Consider the following 22579-nt stretch of genomic DNA (forward strand, 5'->3'; position numbering starts at 1 on the left):
TAAACATGTGAAAAGGCCATGTGGTGAGAATAAGATTTGTTCAAAGAGCTGAAAAGCTCTCAGGGCTGCTATGGTTGGAATCAGAGATGGGTGGTAGGGTGAAGCATGGCATAAGATAAAGCAGAATTGGCAGTGAGGGTCACTCCTAAATGATTCAGTTTTAATACTGATGGTTTTAGTCAGCTTGGGTGGCCAAGACAAAATACTGAGTGGCTTGAACAACAGAAATCAATTTTCTAACAGTTCTAGAAGCTGGAAGTCTATGATCAGGGTACAGCGTCATCTGCTTCTTGCGAAGGCTCTTTCTGGCTTGCAGATAGCTGCCTTCTCACTTTGTCTTTACATGATGGGGGACAGTGGAGTCAGGATGGTGGAGTTAGGGGGAAGGGGGAAGAGAGAGAGAGAGCAAGCATGTGAACTCTTCCTCTTTTTTTAAGGTCACAGTCCTACTGGATTAGAGCTCCACCCTTATGACCTCATTTAACCCTAATGACCTCCAAAAGACCCTATATCCAGATATAACCATATCGTGGGCTAGAGTTTCAACATATGAATTTTGGGGGAAACTCAATTCAACCTATAATTAAGACCATCAGAAAGTCACTTAATGAGCTACAGCAGTGAAATGACTTGATCACATTTGATAACTCTAGATGGGGGGCATCGAACAGACAGAAGAGAGGCAAAAGTCGACAGGGGGACAGACAGTAAGGAAGTCTTTTATTCAGACTTAGCTTACTGCAGTGCTATTGGAAGGGTGAGTAATTCAAGAATAGTAGTATAGGAAATAAAACTGAGAAGTATAGCCATTCATTTGAAATGAGAGAAAAGTTTAAAGAGGTACCAGGGATGGTGTTTAGGTTTCTATATTGCTCAACTGAAATGGGTGAAGAAGCCATTCAAAGATATGAAGATGCTGCTGCTACTGCTGCTAAGTCACTTCAGTTGTGTCCGACTCTGTGCGACCCCATAGACAGCAGCCCACCAGGCTCCTCCATCCATGGGATTTTCCAGGCAAGAGTACTGGAGTGGGGTGCCATTGCCTTCTCTGGATGAAGATGCTAGAAGAGGTCTAAGAGTAGGGGAAAGATCAGTGTGGTACATGGTACATTTCAAATATTTCTGAGATATTAAATATTAATATTTAGTAAGCTCCAGGATTTGGTGATGGACAGGGAAGCCTGATGTGCTGCAGTCCATGAGGCAGCAAAGAGTCGGACACGACTGAGTGACTGAACTGAACTGAACACTTTTCAATGGTATTTTGTCAGAGTAATTAAAACTAAATACTGAAACAAGGACCCTCTAACTACCAACGCCTTAACACAATACGTAAGTTTCTTATTTACATCATAGCTTGATGTGGTACTCCTTGGAGCCCAGAGATACTCCTTCAAGCAGTGACTCAGGGATCTAAGTTTCTTCCTTCTTGAGGTACTGTTTCTGTGATTACTGTGGAAAAGAAAGAGAATATGAATGAGTGCACAGATGGTCTGATGGTTAGGCCTGGAAGTGGCATAGGTAACTTTTGTCCCATAACTGACCCAGGATGCAGTCATATGTACTAACTAAATTCAAGTGAAAGTGAAAGTCTCTCAGTCGTGTCGACTCTTTGTGACCCCATGGACTATACAGTCCGTGGAATTCTCCAGGCCAGAATACTGGAGCAGGTAGCCTTTCCACTCTCCAGGGGATCTAATACAGGGATTGAACCCAGGTCTCCCACATTGCAGGCAGATTCTTTACCAGCTGAGCCACCAGGGAAGCCCAAGAATACTGGAGTAGGTAGCCTATTCCATCTGCAGGGGATCTTCCTGACCCAGGAATTGAACCCGGGTCTTCTGCATTGCAGATGGGTTCTTTACCAGCTGAGTTATCAGAGAAGCCAACCAACTTCAAGGGAGACTAGAAAATATGGTCTTGTTATGGACCAAGAAAGAAGACATTGTATTAGTGAGCATCTCTGCCACATTTACTATGTGCTAGTCACTTTGTGTTTTGACTCATTGAATCCTTACATCAGACTTATAAGGTAGATATTATCTTTTCATTTCCATATAACAGATCAACCCCCCTCCCCAAAAAGTTTAGAGACCTTGAGTAACTTGCCAAGAGTCACATAATCAATAAGGGTAAACCTAGAATTTGAATTCAGATGAACTGGCTCCACATGCATTTTTACCAGTGGGTAACACTGCCTCTTAAAGTTAAGATCCAGTACATGGTAGCATGTATAGGTCTAAAGTTCAAGAAGAAAGTTTTCCTGGAAATAATAAATTTGGGAGTCATTGATGTAACTCAGGATTTCCTAACCTCAGCAGTATTGACATTCTTTGTTGTGGGGGACTATACTGTGCATACAGGTTGCATAGCAGAATCCATAGAAGAATGCCAGTAGCATTCTTCCCTCAGGTGTGACAACCAAAAATGCCTGCAGACATTGCTTGTGTCCCCAAGGGAGACAGAATTGCCCCTAGTTGAGAATTATAGTTATAAATGGAGCCATGAATATGGATGAAATTATTCAAAGTAAAAAGTGAAAAGAGATAAGAAGTTCTAGTTCTGAGTGTCAATGAACTCCAAAATGTAATGACTGAAAAGAAAGATGGGGCAAAAAAGGAGACTGTAAAGGAATGACGATATTAAGAAGAGGTGGCAAGAATACATAGAACTATACACAAAAGATCTTCATTACCCAGATAACCACCATGGTGTGATCACTCACCTAGAGCCAGACATCTTGGAATGTGAAGTCAAGTGGGCCTTAGAAAGCATAACTACGAACAAAGACAGTGGAGGTGATGGAATTCTACTTGAGCTATTTCAAATCCTAAAAGATGGTGCTACACTCGATATGCCAGCAAATTTGGAAAACTCAGCAGTGGCCACAGGACTAGAAAAGGTCTCTTTTCATTCCAATCCCAAAGAAAGGCAATGCTAAAGACTGTTCAAACTACTGTACAATTGCACTCATCTCACACGCCACCAAAGTAATGCTCAAAATTCTCCAAGCTAGGCTTCAATAGTATGTGAACCATAGGCTTCCAGATGTTCAAGCTGGATTTAGAAAAGGCAGAGGAACCAGAGATCAAATTGACAACATCCTCTGGATCATCGGAAAAGCAAGAGAGTTCCAGAAAAACATCTATTTCTGCTTTATTGACTATGCCAAAGCCTTTGACTGTGTGGATCACAACAAACTATGGAAAATTCTTCAAGAGATGGGAATACCAGACCACCTGACCCGCCTCCTGAGGAATCTGTATTCAGGTCAAGAAGCAACAGTTAGAACTGGACATGGAACAACAGACTGGTTCCAAATTGGGAAAGGAGTATGTCAAGGCTGTATATTGTCACCTTGCTTATTTAACTTACATGCAGAGTACATCATGAGAAATGCTGGGCTGAATGAAGCACAAGCTGGAATCAAGATTGCTGAGAGAAATATCAATAATCTCAGATATGCAAATGACACCACTCTTATAGCAGAAAGCAAAGATGAATTAAAGAACATCTTGATGAAAGTGAAAGAGAGTGAAAAACTTGGATTAGAACTCAACATTCAGAAAACTAAGATCATGGCATCTGATCTCACCACTTCAAGGCAAATAGATGGGGAAACAATGGAAACAGCGAGAGACTATTTTTGGGGGCTCCAAAATCACTGCAGATGTTGACTGCAGACATGAAATTAAAAGACGCTTGGTCCTTGGAAGAAAAGCTATGACCAACCTAGACAGCATACTAAAAAGCAGAGGCATAACTTCGCCAACAAAGGTCCGTTTAGTCAAAACTATGGTTTTCTATTAGTCATGTATGGATGTGAGAATTGGACTATAAAGAAAGCTGAGTGCCGAAGAATTGATGCTTTTGAACTGTGGTGTTGGAGAAGACTCTTGAGAGTCCCTTGGACTGCAAGGAGATCCAACCAGTCCATCCTAAAGGAAATCAGTCCTGAATATTCATTAGAAGGACTGATGTTGAAGCTGAAACTCCAATACTTTGGCCACCTGATGTGAAGAAACGAGTCGAAAAGACCTGTTGCTAGGAAAGATTCAAGGCAGGAGGAGAAGGGGACAATAGAAGATGAGATGGTTGGATGGCATCACTGACTCTATGGACATGAGTTTGAGTAAGCTCTGGGAGTTGATGATGGACAGGGAAGCCTGGCATGCTGCAGTCCATGGGGTCGCAAAGAGTCGGACATGACTGAGTGAGTGACTGAACTGAAAGGAATGACCAGACAGGAGGAAACTCAAATTTAAGTGAAAGTCTTGCTCAGTCGTTTCTGACTCTTTGTGATCCCATAGACTATACAGTCCATGGAATTCTCCAGGCCAGAATACTAGAGTGGGTAGCCTTTCCCTTCTGCAGGGGATCTTCCCAACCTAGAGATCTAACCAGGTCTCCCACATTGCAGGAGGATTCTTCACCAGCTGAGCCACAGGGAAGCCCAAGAATAGTGGAGTAGGTAGCCTATCCCTTCTGCAGGTGATATTCCTGACCCAGGAATCGAACCGGGGTCTCCTCCATTGCAGGCAAATTCTTTACCAACTAAGGAGCAATAAGAGGTTAATAGTGTTAAATGCTGCTGAAAGATTTAGTAAGACAAAGATTGAACAGTGTTCACTAAATGTAACATGAAAGTCATTGATTACCTTAGCAATAGCCATTTCTGTTGATTTATAGGATAGAACCCAGAACCCAGATTTGAGTGAACTGCAGAGCAGAAAGTGGATGTAAGAAAATGGACACACACAATATTTTGAAAGGAAGAAGCTATAGCTTCTGCTAGTAGTAGTAGGTGTAGGATCACAGAAGGAACTTTTCTTTTCTTTCTTTTTTTTTTTTTTTAACATGGTAAAGATCTGAGAAGGTTTAAAAGTTGATGGATGGTCCCAGTTCTATGACTCAACATGAGATAAAGGATAATCAATAGTGTAGTATTCCTAAGAAAGCACAGGTGGAATGCCTGGCTCTGGGTTGGGGTGGTAAAAGCTTCTCTGTTGTAACAGAAGAGATGGTGCCTGTATAATGCACTTTCCTGTAAACACATAACATTGTGTATTTCTAACCAAGAATTCAATATTTTTCTCACAAAATTGAAACTGTTTCTGTATTGTTCACTTTATTATTAATCATATTGCTGTTTTCCTCAATTATACCATGAAACCTTATATTCTCTTTCTCATTCTCTTCCCCAAATCTATTTCGTTACCAATTATTGATTCTGCCTTGGTAATGTGCCCTTTACTAGAGTTCACCTTTTATTTCCACTGCCAGTAAATGAGTATTTTTATTACTAGTTCAAATTTCACTTCCTTCTTGAAGCTTTCCTTATTTCTCTCAATTTTTTAGTGTTTCACAGTGTTAAAAGAAAAACAGAAGCACTGTCACAATAAAAAATTTTACCTGTGTTATTAATCATTTTCATGAGTGTCCTGTTACTCAGAACATTTCATTCTTTACAATTCTAAGTGGGGCCTCCCCCTCTCTTCTCTTAAAAGAAACTGTGTTTCAAATAATTACTTGCTCTTACACATCTGCGGAGAAGGCGATGGCACCCCACTCCAGTACTCTTGCCTGGAAAATCCCATGGACAGAGGAGCCTGGTAGGCTGCAGTCCATGGGGTCGCGAAGAGTCGGACACGACTGAGCGACTTCCCTTTCACTTTTCACTTTCCTGCATTGGAGAAGGAAATGGCAACCCACTCCAGTGTTCTTGCCTGGAGAATCCCAGGGACGGGGAGCCTGGTGGGCTGCCGTCTATGGGGTTGCACAGGGTCGGACACGACTGAAGTGACTTAGCAGCAACACATCTGACTTACCTACAGCCCATATGCCACAGCACTTCAATTATCAAATGCGGATTCACCACTTTCATCAAATCAGCCTTGTAGATGGTCTGACGTTTAGAAACACCATAAATCTGGGAAGGGGGTTACCAAATTTCCTCTAAATTCTAGGTCACCCTACTCTTATGGAGGACTTCAGTAGAACTGGGTTTTCAGAACACGTGCAGACTAGTATTGCCCAGATTCAAGCGAACGCTTTAGACCAGCAGCTTTACCTGAAGCAACTGGCGGAGAGAAAAGTAAGATGACGGACTTTGATTAACATCCACTTGAACTTGCTTTGATGCAAGTTCTTCAGTTTTCTATATAAAGTTTTGGCTGCTCACTCCTCCCCGGGTCTTCAAACTCTTGAGTAGTTCATTTTGCCTCTGTTCCTTCCAGACTTCACCGAATCGAGTGAAATATGTAGTTTCTACTACAAGGTCGAGGAGCTGATAGTGTATGGTTTGGAATCATCACCTAATCCTTTCCCTTCTTTCGGTTATATTTGCCCACTACGAGGAACTCTTCAGTTTCTGTGGTAAAATCGGTCCAGACGGGGCGATGAGAGCGAGCGAGTGCTGACTGACATCCCTCCCACATATACACCTTTAGGCCCTGCGGCAGCGTTGCCCGTCTGCAGTCACCTGGCGCACCTGGCCCTCCCCATAGGCCACGCCCTCGGGTTCTCCCTGCGCAGCGAAACCGGAGTGAAGCCCAGCTCTTCTCAGAGTTCCCGGGTGGCCGCCCCATGCCACGCCCCAGTCGTGAACCACCTCCAGCCCCCTCGCGCCCTGGCTCCACCCCCTCCAGCTCCCCAACGTCTCCGGCGTCAGGCCCGAGCCTGCGCCTGCGCCTGCGCCCTGGGGCCGAAGTCGGGGCGCGCGGCCGCTGGAACGCGGAGAGCGGCGGGCGGTGCAGCCAATGGGAGGCGGCGCTGGCTAGCGGCTGGGAGGCGGGGCCTACGCGGGTGTTAGGTTAGCGCGAGGCGTGACCTAGTTGACAGGCTCTGAGGTGCTGCTGTGGTGGCGGCCGTGGGGCTGAGGCGGGTGGGAGCTGGAGCCGAGCGCGGGCTGAGGGAGGAGGGCGGCGACTGGAGAGCGGCGAGCGGCGCAGGACCCGGAGCCTCTTTCACTTTTTCCCTCCCGAGTGCCCCCTCCCCACCCTCCCACTCCACACACACCCTGTTTGCCCGTGAGCCTGGGGAACTTGCAGCTTAAAGCCAGCCACCCCCACGGCAACATGTACCCCAGCAACAAGAAGAAAAAGGTGTGGAGAGAGGAGAAAGGTAACCCGGCCGTCGAGTCCTGGGGGGTCGGGCGGCGGGGTGGGGTGGGGGCGGGGGTCAGGGGTCTGTGTGTGCCTCGGCGCGCTCCGCCCGGCTTCTGCCTCTCGTCCGCCCAGCCGGTGCCGCCTTCCCGCAGGTCCGTGTGTGTACACGCGCGCACGCCGGCGTGCACGCGCCGCCCCCGGGCACCTGCGGCTCGCGCACGTGTGGGCGCACGCCCCTCTCCGCCTCCCGCTGCGCCCGGTCACCTTCGCCGGGACGCCGGCCCGGACCTCTGCGCGGCGGCCCCTGGGCTCCGCTGGGCTCCCCCAAGCCCCCCGCCCTGTGCCCGGACCCCAGCCGGCACTCTGGGATTCCCCGCCTCGGTGTCCCACGGACACGTGCCCGCCGGCCGACGGCCGGACTGCAGCTGCTGATGCTGCCCGGCTCCCGCGGAGCCTCAGCCGGTCACCCGTCGCCTCGCTCCCTTGTGCTCCGCTGGCCGGGCGTCCCCGCCTCTGGGTATTCAGTCAGGGCCTTTCCTCCTGCGCCAGCCGCAGTGTGACTTTTGGAACCTGGATCTCCGGGGAATCCTAAAGCGAGCGTGTCTGGTCCGCGAGGCTAGGTGTCTTTGGAGAAGTCCGAATGGGTTTTTCTCCGCAGTGCTTTTCCTCTATTCCGTCACGGTCTGAAGTTGCTCCGAGTAAGATTGTGAGACTAAAGTCACTCAGTGAATGAGCCCACCCCTGAGTTTTGTGCAGATCCAAGCTTGCCCACCTCAGCTAGGTTGACGGCGGCATTGAGGTCGATAAGACATTGAAATGTGCGACTCAACTATCTTTTCTCCCCTTCTCCTTGTTTCTCTTTGGCATCAGTTAGGCAATATTCCAAGAGTCTCTGCAGTTTTTTCTTTCTTTTTTAAAAATTAGCTAATTATACAGAAATGTAGTAAAAAGTACTTGCAGTGGTACTGCTAAGATATATACTAAACTTAGTATATCGAATGACAGAACTGCAAATCTCTCCTAAGTACCTTACCTTCTTTATAGAGCAAGGATAAAAGAGTGACTAGAGTGAAAGTTGATTTCCTTGATGATAGATGTTTAAAACCTGTGGATTGTTATTGCAGCTCCTGGTCTTTATAAATAAGGCCAAGCAGCAGATGAAAGAAAGGGAATGAATGTGGAAAAAGAATCCTTTAATATAAGGCTTACTTCAAACAGTGCATGAATAAAGGGATTAATAGGGATTCTTTTTTCCACATTAACTACTGGCAAGAATTGACATAGCATAACTGAAGGACCCAATTAAAAGGGTCTTTAAATATTGACAGACTAGTTTGTGTACCATTTAATTATATTTTAATGATTATGGACATATATAGAACTGAATTTTGGTGTTGCAAAACAAATGCTGTTGATATATAAAGTAGTGTAAAATAATTTTGCTTTGTTTTCCCAGTAGAAGTTATTTGAATTTCAACAATTTACCTTATAAGCTTTGAAAAATCTTTTATGCCCATTTTTATTGATAATCTTGAAATATTAGGTTGGGTATTACTGATAATAATGAAGGCAGAATAGTGAAAGACATGGAGATTGTTTTCAATAGATGAATAATTAATGAAATTATAGCAATTACTGAAGAACTATCTTTATTCCATAATAATGTTCCTAAAGTCACAATGTTATAATAGTCCTTCATTTAACATCTACACTGTTAGACTGTGATAAAGAAGCATTTTAGAAACTTTAATGTCTTGATTTTTTTCTTCTCTTACTTGTAGTAATAGGAGAAAATATTACCAAATTAATATATCCTAACAGAGAAGCAAATACACGGTTAAAGAAGGCATTTAACAAAGTAAATTTTTCTCTTGTCCAAAACTAACCTATTTTTGCATGAAGTTGAATGTTAAAAGAGAAAGTTATTATGGCCTTGAACACGTTTTAGTGTGTCAGTGTCTTAATTAGGATACCTATTTTTGGAATATGTAGTATATATAATATTTTAAATCAACTATATTTCAATAAAATTTCTGTCTATCTTATGTTGTACCATCAAGAAGGAGATAAGGACTTCCAGGATCGTAGTATTAAGGATGGAACACACTACCTTCTTCTGAATTGCACTGAAGAGGGTATTATCGTATTTTTGTAGCTATTATTTAAATCTAAAGGAAGGCTTACCTACCTCATTGAAATGTCAAGGCATTCTATAAACGCATTTTAACTCAGTATATCATATAGTAAGTATAACTGCAAAGCTGAAACATCCCTTAAGGAAAAGTTTTGTGTAAAACTGAAGAGACTGTATATATGACTGTCGCCTCCAGTATGTGTCATTGTTTAAATAAGTAAGGAATTCTCAAGTCCACATAAGTTAAATAAATGATGTTGATCTAATAGTTTGCACCCCCTAATTCAAAAGCACTCCATGTGTGCTATCATTTTAAGTACTGAAAGCTAAATTATCTCAATGTTTTATCTTGTTGTCTTATTTCGTGTCCGTAGTTGAGTTTTTAAGTAAATGGAATGACAGAGGTCAGGTTGCTTTCCCATATATACTCTGATACTAAAAAGTACAAGTTGCTTGTGTAATATTTTTGATCCTGATTGTTGATATTGCAGTATTTCCATATTAGTGATCTGAACTTTTATGGTTGTGCTTTGGTAAACACCAGTCATCACTTTTATTCCTCTGTGATTATTTCATATTTACTGTTTCCTTCAAGCTTCTTTTTTCACCAAGACCCCAACCTCCTATACTAAACAGATGACATTCTCTTGGTTTTTTTTTTTTTTTTTTTGGGCTGCAATTGGTCTTTGTTCCTGTGCTCATGCTTTCTTTAGTTGCAGCGTAGGGGCTACTTTTGGTTGCTGTGAGCAGGCTTCTCAATGCGGAGGCTTCTCTTGTTGTGGAGCACGGGCTCTGGGGGTGCGGGCTTAGTAATTGTGGCACACAGGGTTAGTTGCTCTGTGGCATGTGGAATCCTCCTGGGCCAGGGATTGAATCCATATCCCCTGCATTGGCAGGCAGATAACTATCCGCTGTACCAGCAGAGAAGTCTGACATTGCCTTTTTTATTCATGGAGAAAATACATGTCATGAACACATGAACAGCCCTAACATCATTCTCCATAGTCTCTTTCTTTCTTTACATGTCCGTTGTTTTCCGCTTTCTTCCTTTTTTTTAGAGGAAACACTTTTTTTCTTGGTTTCTAAGGTTAACCCATCTGCTTGTGCTCTTTGTATCATCTGTGTTCTTTGAGATCTTGTATTGTCATTTATGCTCATTTGGGTATGTTTAGTTTCTCAGTGTCTTTGGGTTCCTCTTCTCAGCCTATAATAATTAAAGTCTTTTCTACCCTAAGGTAGCTTTCCTTCCATAGGGTTCCCCTTGGAGTTGCTATTCTCACTTTGCTCAGTCCCTCATCTCCTGGATCTCAGTTATGCTTTAAGGAAACTAATGTTTCTAAAGTCATTCAGTAATAACAATGATGGTGGTACTGGTATAAAAATACTATATGAGTTCTGTTTTTGTGTGCCCAGCACTATTTTAAGTAACATACTTGAATTGTCTTATTTAATTCTCACAACTTCATGAGATAGTATATTGTAAGCTTTGAGCTTGCACTCAAAGCTGTCTTGAGCTTTGAACTCTATTTGCCTGGGTTTGAATCCTAGTTGTATTGCTTACTAGCTGTAGAACTTTAGGTAAATTATTCAACTTCTCTCTCTCAGTTGTCTCATCTATATGTTGGGACTAATACCTACCAGCCTGCCTCAAGAAGAAAGATGCAAAGAGATTAAGTTACCCAAAATCACATAGATTTGCATGATTTGGTGTTAGAATCCAGATGGCTCTGTTGACCATTTTGTTCTCTTTTCAGTGTTGTTCTTGACCCAGATGATAAAAACGTGTGGCTTATTAATTTTCATTCTTCCTGATCATCCTGTGGCAATTGACAAGATTTCCCCTCTTCTCCTCATTAAAACCCTTTTCTCTGCTGGTTTCTATATCACTGGGACCCTGATTCACCTTGTACCCCCAGTGACATCTGTTTTATTTTCCCATCTTTGTGTCCACTCCCTAAATGTTGTTTGCTTGACGTTTGCTTTCCTATCTTATCCTTTCCTATGAACTTACTGTAGGACTAGAATTTTAGGTTATGAATTCCAAAATCACTAGGTTGGTTTTCTTTCTCCTGAGTTCCAGATTCTTGATTTCAACTTGAATGCCCTAGAGGTCTTAAATTCAATATAGTGTTGACTCTGGAGTATTGTAGTATTGAATATATCCCATGTAAGCCAGTCCTAGGAGTAGGGAAAAATGTTGCTTCCCCAGTTTTTGTTCACTTGTGCTTACATAAATACTTTTTTCAGTTTATTTCTATGAAAGAATCTTTTAAATTGATTATTTTATGAGGGTTAGATTACCTAAAATGAGATACTATCCTTAAAACCACTTACCTAAACTACTGTACCTCATAGTATGCTGAAAGAGAATTGAGAGTGTGAATATGACTGTCAATAGCTCTACATCATGGAGACCTTTGGTAAAGTACATGATACATGACAGCTGACATAACAAAATGAGTGAGGATGCCAGTGTCAGTTTATACATTTAATATTATTAAATCTTAACTTGTTACTCCCTTAGATTCAAACAGAATTTTTACATTATTTTCCCTCCTGTATCCTAGTAGATCATTTTATGCACCATCTAGGATGTGCATAATCAACTTTGTATATTAGTGGTGTAGTTTGTAGGATAAGGGCTTCCTTGGTAGCTCAGCAGTAAAGAATCTGCCTGCCAGTGTGGGAGATGTGGGTTTGATCCCTGGGTGGGGAAGATCCCTTGGAGAAGGAAATGGCAACCCACTCCAGTATTCTTGCCTGGGAAATCTCAAGGACAGAGAAGCCTGGTGGGCTACAGGCTATGGGGTTTTAAAGAGTTGGACACACTTAGCAACTAAACAACAACAACAACCCAAAACAGTTTTTAGGGTAAGATTAAACTGCTTGGCATGGTATAGAGATTTCTGTGCATTTTTGTTTTATGTTTCCAGTTACTTTTCAAATTTGTGGCCATTTTCCTCCTTGTATTAATACCTTCATTAAATTATTCTTGAATAGTTTATTCAAAGCTCAAAATTCTCTAAGCTAGGCTTCAACAGTATGTCAACTGAGAACTTCCAGATGTTTAGGCTGGATTTAGAAAAGGCAGAGGACAAATTGTCAACATCTGTTGGATCATCGAAAAAGCAAGAGAATTCCAGAAAAACATCTACTTCTGCTTTATTGACTATGCTAAAGCCTTTGACTGTGTGGATCACAACAAACTATGGAAAATTCTGAAAGAGATGGGAATACCAGATCACCTGACTTGCCTCCTGAGAAATCTGTATGCAGGTCAAAAAGCAACAGTTAGAACTGGATATGGAACAACAGATTGGCTCCAAATTGGGAAAGGAGTATGTCAAGGGTGTATATTGTCACCCTGCTTATTTAACTTACATGCAGAGTACATCATGTGAAATGGTGGGATGTCCTGATGAAGCACAAACTGGAATCAAGATTTCTGGGAGAAATATCAATAACCTCAGATGTGCAGATTACACCACTCTTCTGGCAGAAAGCAAAGAAGAACTAAAGAGCCTCCTGATGAAAGTGAAAGAGGAGAGAAAAAGTTGCCTTAAAACTCAGCATTGAAGAAACTAAGATCATGGCATCCAGTCCAATCACTTTGCGACGAATAGATAGGGAAACAATGGAAACAGTGACAGACTATTTTCTTGGGTTCCAGAATCACTGCAGATGGTGACTGCAGCCATGAAATTAAAAGACGCTTGCTCCTTTGAATAAAAGCTATGACCAACCAAGACAGCATACTAAAAGGCAGAGGCATTACTTTGCCAACAAAGCTCCATCTAGTCAAAGCTATGGTTTTTCCAGTAGTCATGTATGGATGTGAGAGTTGGACTATAAAGAAAGCTAAGTGCTGAAGAACTGGTGCTTTTGAATGTAGTGTTGGAGAAGACTCTTAAGAGTCCGTTGGACTGCAAGGAGCTCAAGCCAGTCGATCCTAAAGGAGATCAGTCCTGAATATTCATTGGAAGATATGATGCTGAAGCTCCAATACTTTGGCCACCTGATGTGAAGAACCAACTCATTTGAAAAGATGCTGATGCTGGGAAAGATTGAAGGAAGGAGGAGAAGGGGATGACAGAGGATGAAATGGTTGGATGGCATCACTGATTCAATACACATGGAGTTTGAGCAAGTTCCTGGAGTTGGTGATGGACAGGGAAGCCTGGCATAGGGAAGCCTGGCGTGCTGCAGTCACCTCTTCGGGAACTTTCCTTGAGACGGTAGTACTATATAACGGTAGTACTATATAGTGGCTAATGGTGTAGGCTATAGTTGTTGATGGAGATATCTATGTGGATTTTAATGGAAAGCTCTCTTGATTTGAACAAACTGCTGAACTTTGATGTGCTTCATTTCCCCATCTGCAAAATCGGGATAATTATACCATCAGTTTTGCTGAGTGTTGGAAAGATTATTTTAATTAAAGTATACATGTGAAGGTCCTGGCACACAGTGAGTTCTTTATAAATGACATCAGCTGTCGTTAATTCTAAGTGTTTAAAAAGTGTTATAATGTTATAATCAAGACTTATAAAGTATTATTTATATCACCTCCACAAAGGTATTATTAAATTGAAAAGACATTTTTATTGTTGATGGCATCATAGACTTAAGGAATATCTTGGTGGTTGCTTTTCTTGTGCTTTTAGCATTTGTATGTATTTATCTTAGGATATTTTATTTTATTTATGTAGCTATTATTTTTTATCTTACCCATTTCCCCTTTTGTCTTACGAACTCCTCCAGAGTTAAGGTCACCTTTGTACCTGCAGTGTATAAATGTATCATTTGGCACATAGTGGACTGTCAGTAGATGTCTGAAAGAGCTTCTTTCTGGACTGTCACAAGAATGTTTTCCTCATCAGGCTTTGATCTTTTTTTTGCCTGCTGAGTGTTAATTTGACTCCATTCAAATATGGAGTCACTAGATTTGTATTTTGGTATTCTTCAAGCCCACATCAACTCTTGGTTAATTTAACATGGTTAATATTTAAATTATAAAATAATTCCTGAACTTAAAAGTTAAATACAAATGGAGATTCTGCTTTTATTTTGCAAGAACGTTTACTGAAGATGACCATAGAGGAGAGACGCAAAGAATACATAAGGGACTATGTTCCCCTGAACACCATCCCATCGTGGAAAGAGGAGATGAAGGGCAAGAGCCAAAATGATGGTAAGTTTCTCAGAACATTTTTTCAGGTAGATACCATTCCTATTTGTTTATGACCTCTGCAGGACAATTGGTGATAGAATGGAATAACTGGCACTTAATAAAGAGATGTCATTTTTGCTATATGAAATAACTGGTTGTCATTTAATTGTTTTTAGCAATCTACCCTGTGTTATTTAAACTTAAATTGTATTAACGTAATTCATGTTTGGAAATATACCACATTTATGTGGTACTTTTTTACAGTTACTTTAAAAAATCTATTCTACAGTGGTGTTTGGAACAAATGCTATTAGGGATATGCTGCTTTGGTGGGATGGCCTGTTGGGTTTGTTTTGATTAGGTTCATTTGTAAAGTTATTTTAAGAATTGGATACAGTTGAAAGAGTGTATTAGGAGAACAGAGAAAAACCAAATAACATTTCATGTAATTTTAGAGAAGAGTTTATATGTTGTATGATATGTTATGTTTACTTGTAAAGTATTTGTATGACAAAGTTAACTCACTCTTAAAGTGTTTATGATCTAATGAGAGTCCAGATTGTTTCAGGGAAATATATGTGTTAGAATATAAATGAACTATTAAGTATTAGGAAGGTATATGGAAACAGTTCTACAAAAGCATAAGAGATTTAATGGATGTTTAACATATTATCTGTGAATGAATACTCATTGGTGTTAATAGCCTGAATGTGAAATTTAAGAAGAAATGGTGTGTTTTAAGGATATATAAATATTGAGAATGAAAGCTGATTTTATGAAAGGGACTTAAAACCTTCTAATTTCATAGATTGTGGTTTTAGATTGGAACACAATCTTAGATTGGCTTCCCTGGTGGCTCCAGACAGGGAATTATAGAGTATTCTATGGACCCAGATCAAGAAGATTAGCATGGAATTCCTATGGGCAAAATCTGGGAAATAGCAGCCAAATTAGCCTTTGGTGTCTGTGCAGAGAACATGTTTACCTCAGTGTTTGGGCTTTAGAGAGAATTTTGTTTTTCTAGGAAGGCAAAGTCTGTGGGCTCCTTTAGAGCTTCCTCTGCCTGGAAACATGTGTGACCTTGGGCAAATGAGGTAGTGGCTGTACCCCAGGTTCTTTTGGGGTCACTGAACAAGCTGATTGAGATATACACATCTGACCTGCTTGCCCAGTGTCTTCAGCAAATGCAGTTGTTTTAATAATGGTTGAATTAAGACATCATTGAGAGAAGACAGTGCTGTGTAAAGAAAAGTGTATAGATCACAAGGACAGATTTCTGGGCCTTCTCTGAACTAGGGCCATGTGCCTCTTCATGTTTTGGTCTAAGTTACTAATTCTTTTGTTTATGAGAAACTGATAGTGAATACTTAAGCTCCACTTTTTGTGACAGGTGAATCTGTCTTTTACCTTTGCTTCATTTATCTGATTTTCTTTCTTCATTGCTGTTGTAGGTGGTCATTTTCTAAGGATGATGATGTATTTAAACAAATTTTGCATCCTGAAACAGGTAGATTTCTGTTGCTGCCAGAATAATTGAAAAAGCAGTAGTGATACGCAGGCTACACTGCCCAGTTTTGAGTCTGCTTACGTCTGTGTAGAGGCTTGACCTTTATGTTGGTTGCTTCTATTTGAATATTCATCATGAGAGACTTTTGGTTGAACTGGGTTGTTAGAGAACTCAAGAGTTGGGTATTTTCAGAGATACCACAGGCCAAAATGTTTCCCCCAATCAGAAAAGATACATTGAATAACACCTCACATTGTTATTCCCTAACAAGAGCCTATTATTTAATCATTTCTCCCAATATGAGCTCTATAAGTGATTTACAACTGCTGTCTATATTTCATTTTTTTCTTCAAGTTTTTTGATTGTGAATGTTTTTCATGAGGAACTAGGTGGTGTTATCAAAATTGTATTTCCATTAAACAATGTTGTATTTCCATTTAATGTTACTGTATTGTGACCCAGAAATTGGTGACTGGTCTCTTCTCTTTTTCATGAAATGGAATAATATCTGTTAATTTCTCTGCATTATATATATCTTTCATTGTGATTTCTTCCAGTGTTACCTATCCAGTGCTCAATTATACTGAAATATTAGTCAAAAGAGTTTTGGTATTTTATTAGTTTGAAAGATCCTTTAAAAATATAAATCTTTGAAAAATGATAAAGGACAATTATATAGTAATAGTTTTATATTTTATTTTTGAGTGTTTAAGCCACTGCTTGTAAATAGGTATGTATTAATATATAAGTAGGTATTGGTATTTATAATAATTTAACCTTTTAAGTATAAGATTTCAAACTAAGTTTTAAAAGACATTTGTTTATGGGTCTATGTCATTTAGTTTCTGATTTGTAGGAAAAGAATACTATTTGTTGGGCTAGCATAAGCATAATATTCCAATTTTAAGTTAAATAGTTTATTGTTTATTATCTGCGTTTTTATGGAAGACCATTTTGGCCTTGATGTTCAGGATTACATGGAATGATCTCAAGCTATTGTTTAAAATTTTTTTTCTTAATTTTGTTCAGTTTCCCTTTAATTAAATGCTTCTTATTATTGTATTGTAATAGACATTTAAATAAAAATGAGGAGAGTGGCCAAATGTATTTGTTGTAATTTTAAGCTGTCTTAACAAAAGGAAACCAAAAATTGCCAAACAATATAAAATCAATGTTTCTGCAGAAAGAAAGAAGCAAGTAGATGATATTTTTTACTTTGACTTACTAGTTTGATAATATCAGAAAGCCAGGGACCCATAGATGAAGAAGGAAATGGCAACCCACTCCAGTATTCTTGCCTAGAGAATCCTGTGAACAGAGGAGCCTGGTGGGCTGCTGTCCATGGGGTCCCACACAGTCGGATACGACTGAAGCAACTTCACAGCAGCAGGGACCCATAGAAGAAAGAATGGGAGATTACCCAAAATACTGATACCCCAAAACCCATTTGCTTATTATTCATGGTTATATTTGTCAACTACTATTAGTAAATCTCTGAAATTACATGCTTCTGATTACTTCTTCCTCTGGTTAGCAATTATGTAATAATACTGTTTCATTTGTCAGTTGCTCTGTTGTAGGAAATTTTAAAATACTTGTTTCTCCTATTATACTGTTTCTCTAGCACCTGTAATAGTGCCTTATGCCTAAGTGGGCTCAGTTAATACGTTACATAAGAATGCCTCAGAGGTTAACAGTCTACAAAGGACAATGCTTTTTTTTTTTTTCTTCAAACTTTAAAATGAGCATTTACTTCACTCTGTATAATAGGCTCCAGTTTCATCCACTTCATTAGAACTGATTCAAATGTATTCTTTTACACTCTTTTGGACTCTGTGGGAGAGGGAGAGGGTGGGATGATTTGGGAGAATGGCATTGAAACATGTATAATATCATATATGAAACAAATCGCCAGTCCAGGTTTGGTGCATGATACAGGATGCTTGGGGCTGGTGGACTGGGATGACCCAGAGGGATGGTATGGGGATGGAGGTGGGAGGGGGTTCAGGATGGGGAACACGTGTACACCCGTGGTGGATTCATGTTGATGTATGGCAAAACCAATACAATATTGTAAAGTAATTAGCTTCCAATTAAAATAAGTAAATTTCTATTAAAAAATTAAAAAAATAAAATGAGCATTTAAAAAGATATATAAAAATAGACTAGTATAATGAACCTTTATGTGCCCACCATCCAGTTTCAGCAGTTAATAATGATTAGTTTTATGTCATGTATATCCATGTTCCCTGGACATTTCTCCTAGACTATTTTGGAGCAATTCCTGTATATCTTACCAACTTTTATCTGTAAATACATGTATGTATGCCTGTGCATGCATCTCTAAAAGGTAAGGGCACATTTTTGTTATTTTAATATAACCACACTACTACTGCACCTGAAAATTAAGAATTCTTTAATTAAATGTCCAATTAGTATTCACATTTTTCTCATTATCTCATAGTTTTGCTTTCTTGTATGGTTGGTTTGCTTGAGTCAAGATCTAAACGAGTTTCACATACTGCATTTAATTGATATATTTCTTAAGTCTCTTTTAATCTGTAGTTTCTTCTCTTTCTGTCCTTTTGCCTCTTGCAATTTATCCATTGAATAAAGTAGGCTATTTGTCTTATAGAACGTGAAATTTTGGATTTTACTCAGTGCATCTTTGTTGTGTCATTTAGCATGTTCCTCTGTCCCCCTGTGTTTCTTACGAGCCGGTAGTTAAATCCAGAGGCTTGGTCAGACTTGAGTTTTATTTTTTGGAAAGATTACTTTATAGATTATTATACATTCTTTTTTGCATAATGTCTGGTTATTGCTCTCTGTGGTGGTTAAGACTGATCACTAGGTTCAAATATTGTCTGCCTAATCCATTCTTTGTAATGTTCCCTATCAACTTTTTGCCTACTGAATTTAGCAGCCATTGATGACTGATCCATTATTTTATTAGGGGTTGCAAAATAATGTTATTCCAATTTTATCATTCCTCCTTGTTTATTGGACTTTTTTTTTTTTTTAATTTTAAAATTCTTTCCTGAGAAAGAATTCTCATCTTGTTTTTATTTATTTATTTTTATAATTTACATTTTATTTTTTTATTTATTTTTTAAAATTTTATTTTATTTTTAAACTTTACAGAATTGTATTAGTTTTGCCAAATATCGAAATGAATCCGCCACAGGTATACATGTGTTCCCCATCCTGAACCCTCCACCCTCCTCCCTCCCCATACCATCCCTCTGGGTCGTCCCAGTGCACTAGCCCCAAGCATCCAGTATATAAAGAATTTTTCCTTATCAACTTTTTTGTTTTCATGCAGTACAGTTTATACAGAAAAGGCAAATAAATGGCTGTTTCCTTTTATTTGCCTGTTTTCAGATTGCATTGGTTTTCTGAAATCTTATGAAAGTAACCAAAGGTTCTTTCTCTTTGAATCTTTCTCTTTAGTCCTTCTGTTGCTGCATATGGTAAATGGGAATGCGTCATTTAAAGTTAGTACCTGTACAATACATACAATTACTAAACTGTAGTCCTAGGATATAGTAGAAAGACAAAGATATATGAATGGATGGGTAGATATGATATAATAGAAGGATGGCATTGCTTCTTTGTAGGACAAAAGTTCAGTTCCAAGGTTTAACTGGTGTGTGTTCTGTTCTCTTGTGCTACTTTCTTTGCTAAAGTTCTACTAGAATACCAGTCAGAGAAACATGATTTTGCCATGCTTAAGCTAATTGTCTCTTACTGGTTGCCCTTAGGGAAAATAGCTATAGTTACAGGGGGATTGTGAATCATTACTTTTAATGTTTATATGGAACAGTAAGGGATGAAAACTAAAATAATGAAGATGAGTTAGGTGGAAACTATAAAATTATTTTATTCAGGTATGACAAAATGGTAAAAGGGTCATTTAGAAACTTGATATTTCATATCTTATATGTAATATTCAAATCTGATTTATAGGTCATTTGAAAACATTTAACTAGAAAATACCTGAACTGTGAAGTCTTTTTAAGTCTGAATTTCCATTTTTTGAGGTGTATAGAAATATTTTGAGATTTATGGGTTTATTGAAGGCATGTGTGTTTGTTTCTTTTGATTAACTTAGAAGTTCAGCCTTATTTGCTCTCTTTAACTCACTTCTAGTTTTGAATAATTTTTAAGAGGTGACGGCAAACCAAAAAATATGTTATTTCTGTAAGAGGTGATGGCTGACCAAAGAAATAAAAGTTAAGTCCAAATTCTTGAGTCTCTCTATCACCTTGAGATCTTATTTCAATGTTTTGGATTTTGTCATATTTTACCTATGTCCCAAGTTGACTGTTGATATTCAAAAATTATCAAAGAAAAAGTATCTTAGTCATGTTTCAGTTCCAATGCAAAGCCCTGTATTGCTATCCTTAGTAAATTAGCAATAACTATTTCCTGAATGTCAGTATATTTATTAATCACCAGAAATGAGGAAATAAGAATATAATTATGTTGCTGAAAATCAGATGGACGGGGTAAGGGACCATGTGGTAAAACAAATTTAAAAGTTTTAGTAACTATGATGAGGTGGGCTTTGCTACAGATTTTAAAACTATATTAATCACATTATTTTTATTAAATATTTAATGTTGTTTGGAAGACAGGCCACAATTTAAAATGACTGAGTAGTTAGAAACATGGTATTTATAACAGGATTGAATTTAGTAGGGTTATAAAAATTGGAAAGGTATGTTTCCTATTATAGCCTTTTGATATTGATTCCTTTTAATATTTTCAATTTGAGCACTATACTTTAAAAGTAAAATAATCTATAGAAGCAGAAGAAAGCTCAGAGCAGAACACCTCAACTTTATTAGATACAAGTCTTTTGTTTTCAGTGGGTGGTGATTTTTTCCCCCATTTTTTACATGATCTTAAAATGAATTTAATTAAAAAACAGAAATCTCTTTTTGCCTCAGGTAACTAAGATCACTCAGGGTTATTCTTTTAACATTTATTTGTGAAGTTTCCATTACCTGTGAAGATGTTGCCCAAGTAGAGCTTATATTAGAAACAGATATTTTTCGCTCCAGAAGTGAAAAGTAGACTAAAGACTGGGCTTCCCAGGTGGCTCTAGTGGTAAGGAACTTGCCTGCCAGTGCAGGAGACATAAGAGACTTGGGTTCAATGCCTGGGTTGGGAAAATCCCCTGGAGAAGGAAATGGCAACCCACTCCAGTGTTCTTGCCCGGAGAATCCCATGGATAGGGTCACAAAGAGTTGGATATGAATGACGTGACTTAGCACACAGCACATACAGATTAAAGACTAAAATCCTAAAATGATCTGAATTCTTCTATGAACTGGCCTTTCTCCTTTTGGCCTCTTATTATATCACCCTTTTTCTTGGTCTCTGCATCTAGCCACACTGTCCTTTCTCTTTCTGGAATGTACTGTGCTCCTTCCCACTGCTGATGATTTATCATTTTGTTTTTATCTTCACATCTCAGCTTTCAGTTCTCAGATTGAAACCTTTCTATTCTCCCTGACGTCTTCCCTGAACCCTTGCTCTGAAACAGGTTCCTATATTAAATACTTTCATACAGCATTGGTAATAGTTTGTTTTTAATGTACTTAATCATAGAATTATCTGATCAAGGTTTATCCCCTTATAAAGGCTACTTACTGTGAACATAGGGACCATGTTGTCTGTCTTAACTCTCCTTTATATCCCTGCCATCTAGCATAATGCTTGATGCACAGTAGATATTTAATAAGTATTTGTTTTGTGACTTGAATAAATGATAAACTATTTGCCTGGTGGTATTTCATTTCATACATTATTTTTTGTCTTCTCACCTTTTTTTTTTTCCACTGAATTATAAAGATTCATGTGGGAATGATGGCCTTAGAAATTAATCCAGTTGTTTTTAATGTAGATAATAAATACTTTTCCTGTCTGTAATATAAGGTCAGTCTTACTCTTTTAAAGGTTAGATAGCCTATTGATAAATAACAGTAAAGATTCTACAGAACTACTGTATAGATATTTAACTAGTTAGTTGACCCAAGGATGAGAATTCATGTGTCACGTGCATACATCAGCATTGTATATTGTTATTTGTAGTACTTAGTAACTAAACATCATTATTTTAATTTTTGTGTGCTTAAATGTCAACACAACTTAAGTTAAATGAGTGTAAATGTACAAACTTAGGCCTATTATATAACAACAGTTTTAAGTGTGGAAAAATTTTCAGGTATTCTGAGTGCCTGTATTTTGTAATTATTGATTTTTGACACATAAAAAAAACCTAGAAATTATCTTATTATTATATCCTGTTTAAGCCCTTTACTGAGTTTATTGGTTTGCGTCAAAAAAGAACTTGGCTACAGATAAAGAATTAGGTTCCCATGGAAGAATTAAGCTGAGTAAGAGAATTTTGAGGATAAATGACGTTCACACTAATGTGTGAAAATATAAACAATTTTTGTATAGTGGTATTTTGTGTGAAGATGTAAGCATCAGTTTAGTCAGACATTTGTGAAATAAGGTTAACTTCTAAAATGGAGAAAAAAAGAACATGAAATGATATAGGGATTCATAATTCACTACATGGTTTTTGTTTTTCCTCTGCCTTTATCTTATCCTTGGTCTTCTAAACTACTTTCCAACACAGTTTTAACAAC

General features: G+C 38.9%; 2 protein-coding genes across 4 annotated transcripts in view; one reads left to right on the top strand and one right to left on the bottom strand.

Moving 5' to 3' along the window:
* SEL1L2 (SEL1L2 adaptor subunit of SYVN1 ubiquitin ligase) overlaps positions 1 to 6089 on the bottom strand; it is a 125351-nt gene extending 119262 nt beyond the window's left edge. The window contains exon 1 of the mRNA XM_061435642.1: positions 6071 to 6089. The gene's annotated coding sequence lies outside the window, so the exon portion shown is untranslated. The remainder of the gene's footprint in view (positions 1 to 6070) is intronic.
* MACROD2 (mono-ADP ribosylhydrolase 2) overlaps positions 5759 to 22579 on the top strand; it is a 2305220-nt gene continuing 2288399 nt past the window's right edge. For 2 of the 3 annotated variants that reach the window (XR_009740200.1, XM_061435643.1), the window contains exons 1-2: positions 5759 to 7122; positions 14315 to 14431. Coding sequence is in view for 2 of the 3 variants with exons in the window: in XM_061435643.1 (XP_061291627.1) it covers positions 7077 to 7122; positions 14315 to 14431 (163 nt within the window). In the remaining variant the exon portion in view is untranslated. The remainder of the gene's footprint in view (positions 7123 to 14314; positions 14432 to 22579) is intronic. The other variant, XM_061435644.1, reaches the window with a different exon arrangement.

This window comes from Bos javanicus, chromosome 13 (assembly GCF_032452875.1).
Source record: "Bos javanicus breed banteng chromosome 13, ARS-OSU_banteng_1.0, whole genome shotgun sequence".
Classification (NCBI taxonomy): Eukaryota; Metazoa; Chordata; class Mammalia; order Artiodactyla; family Bovidae; genus Bos; species Bos javanicus.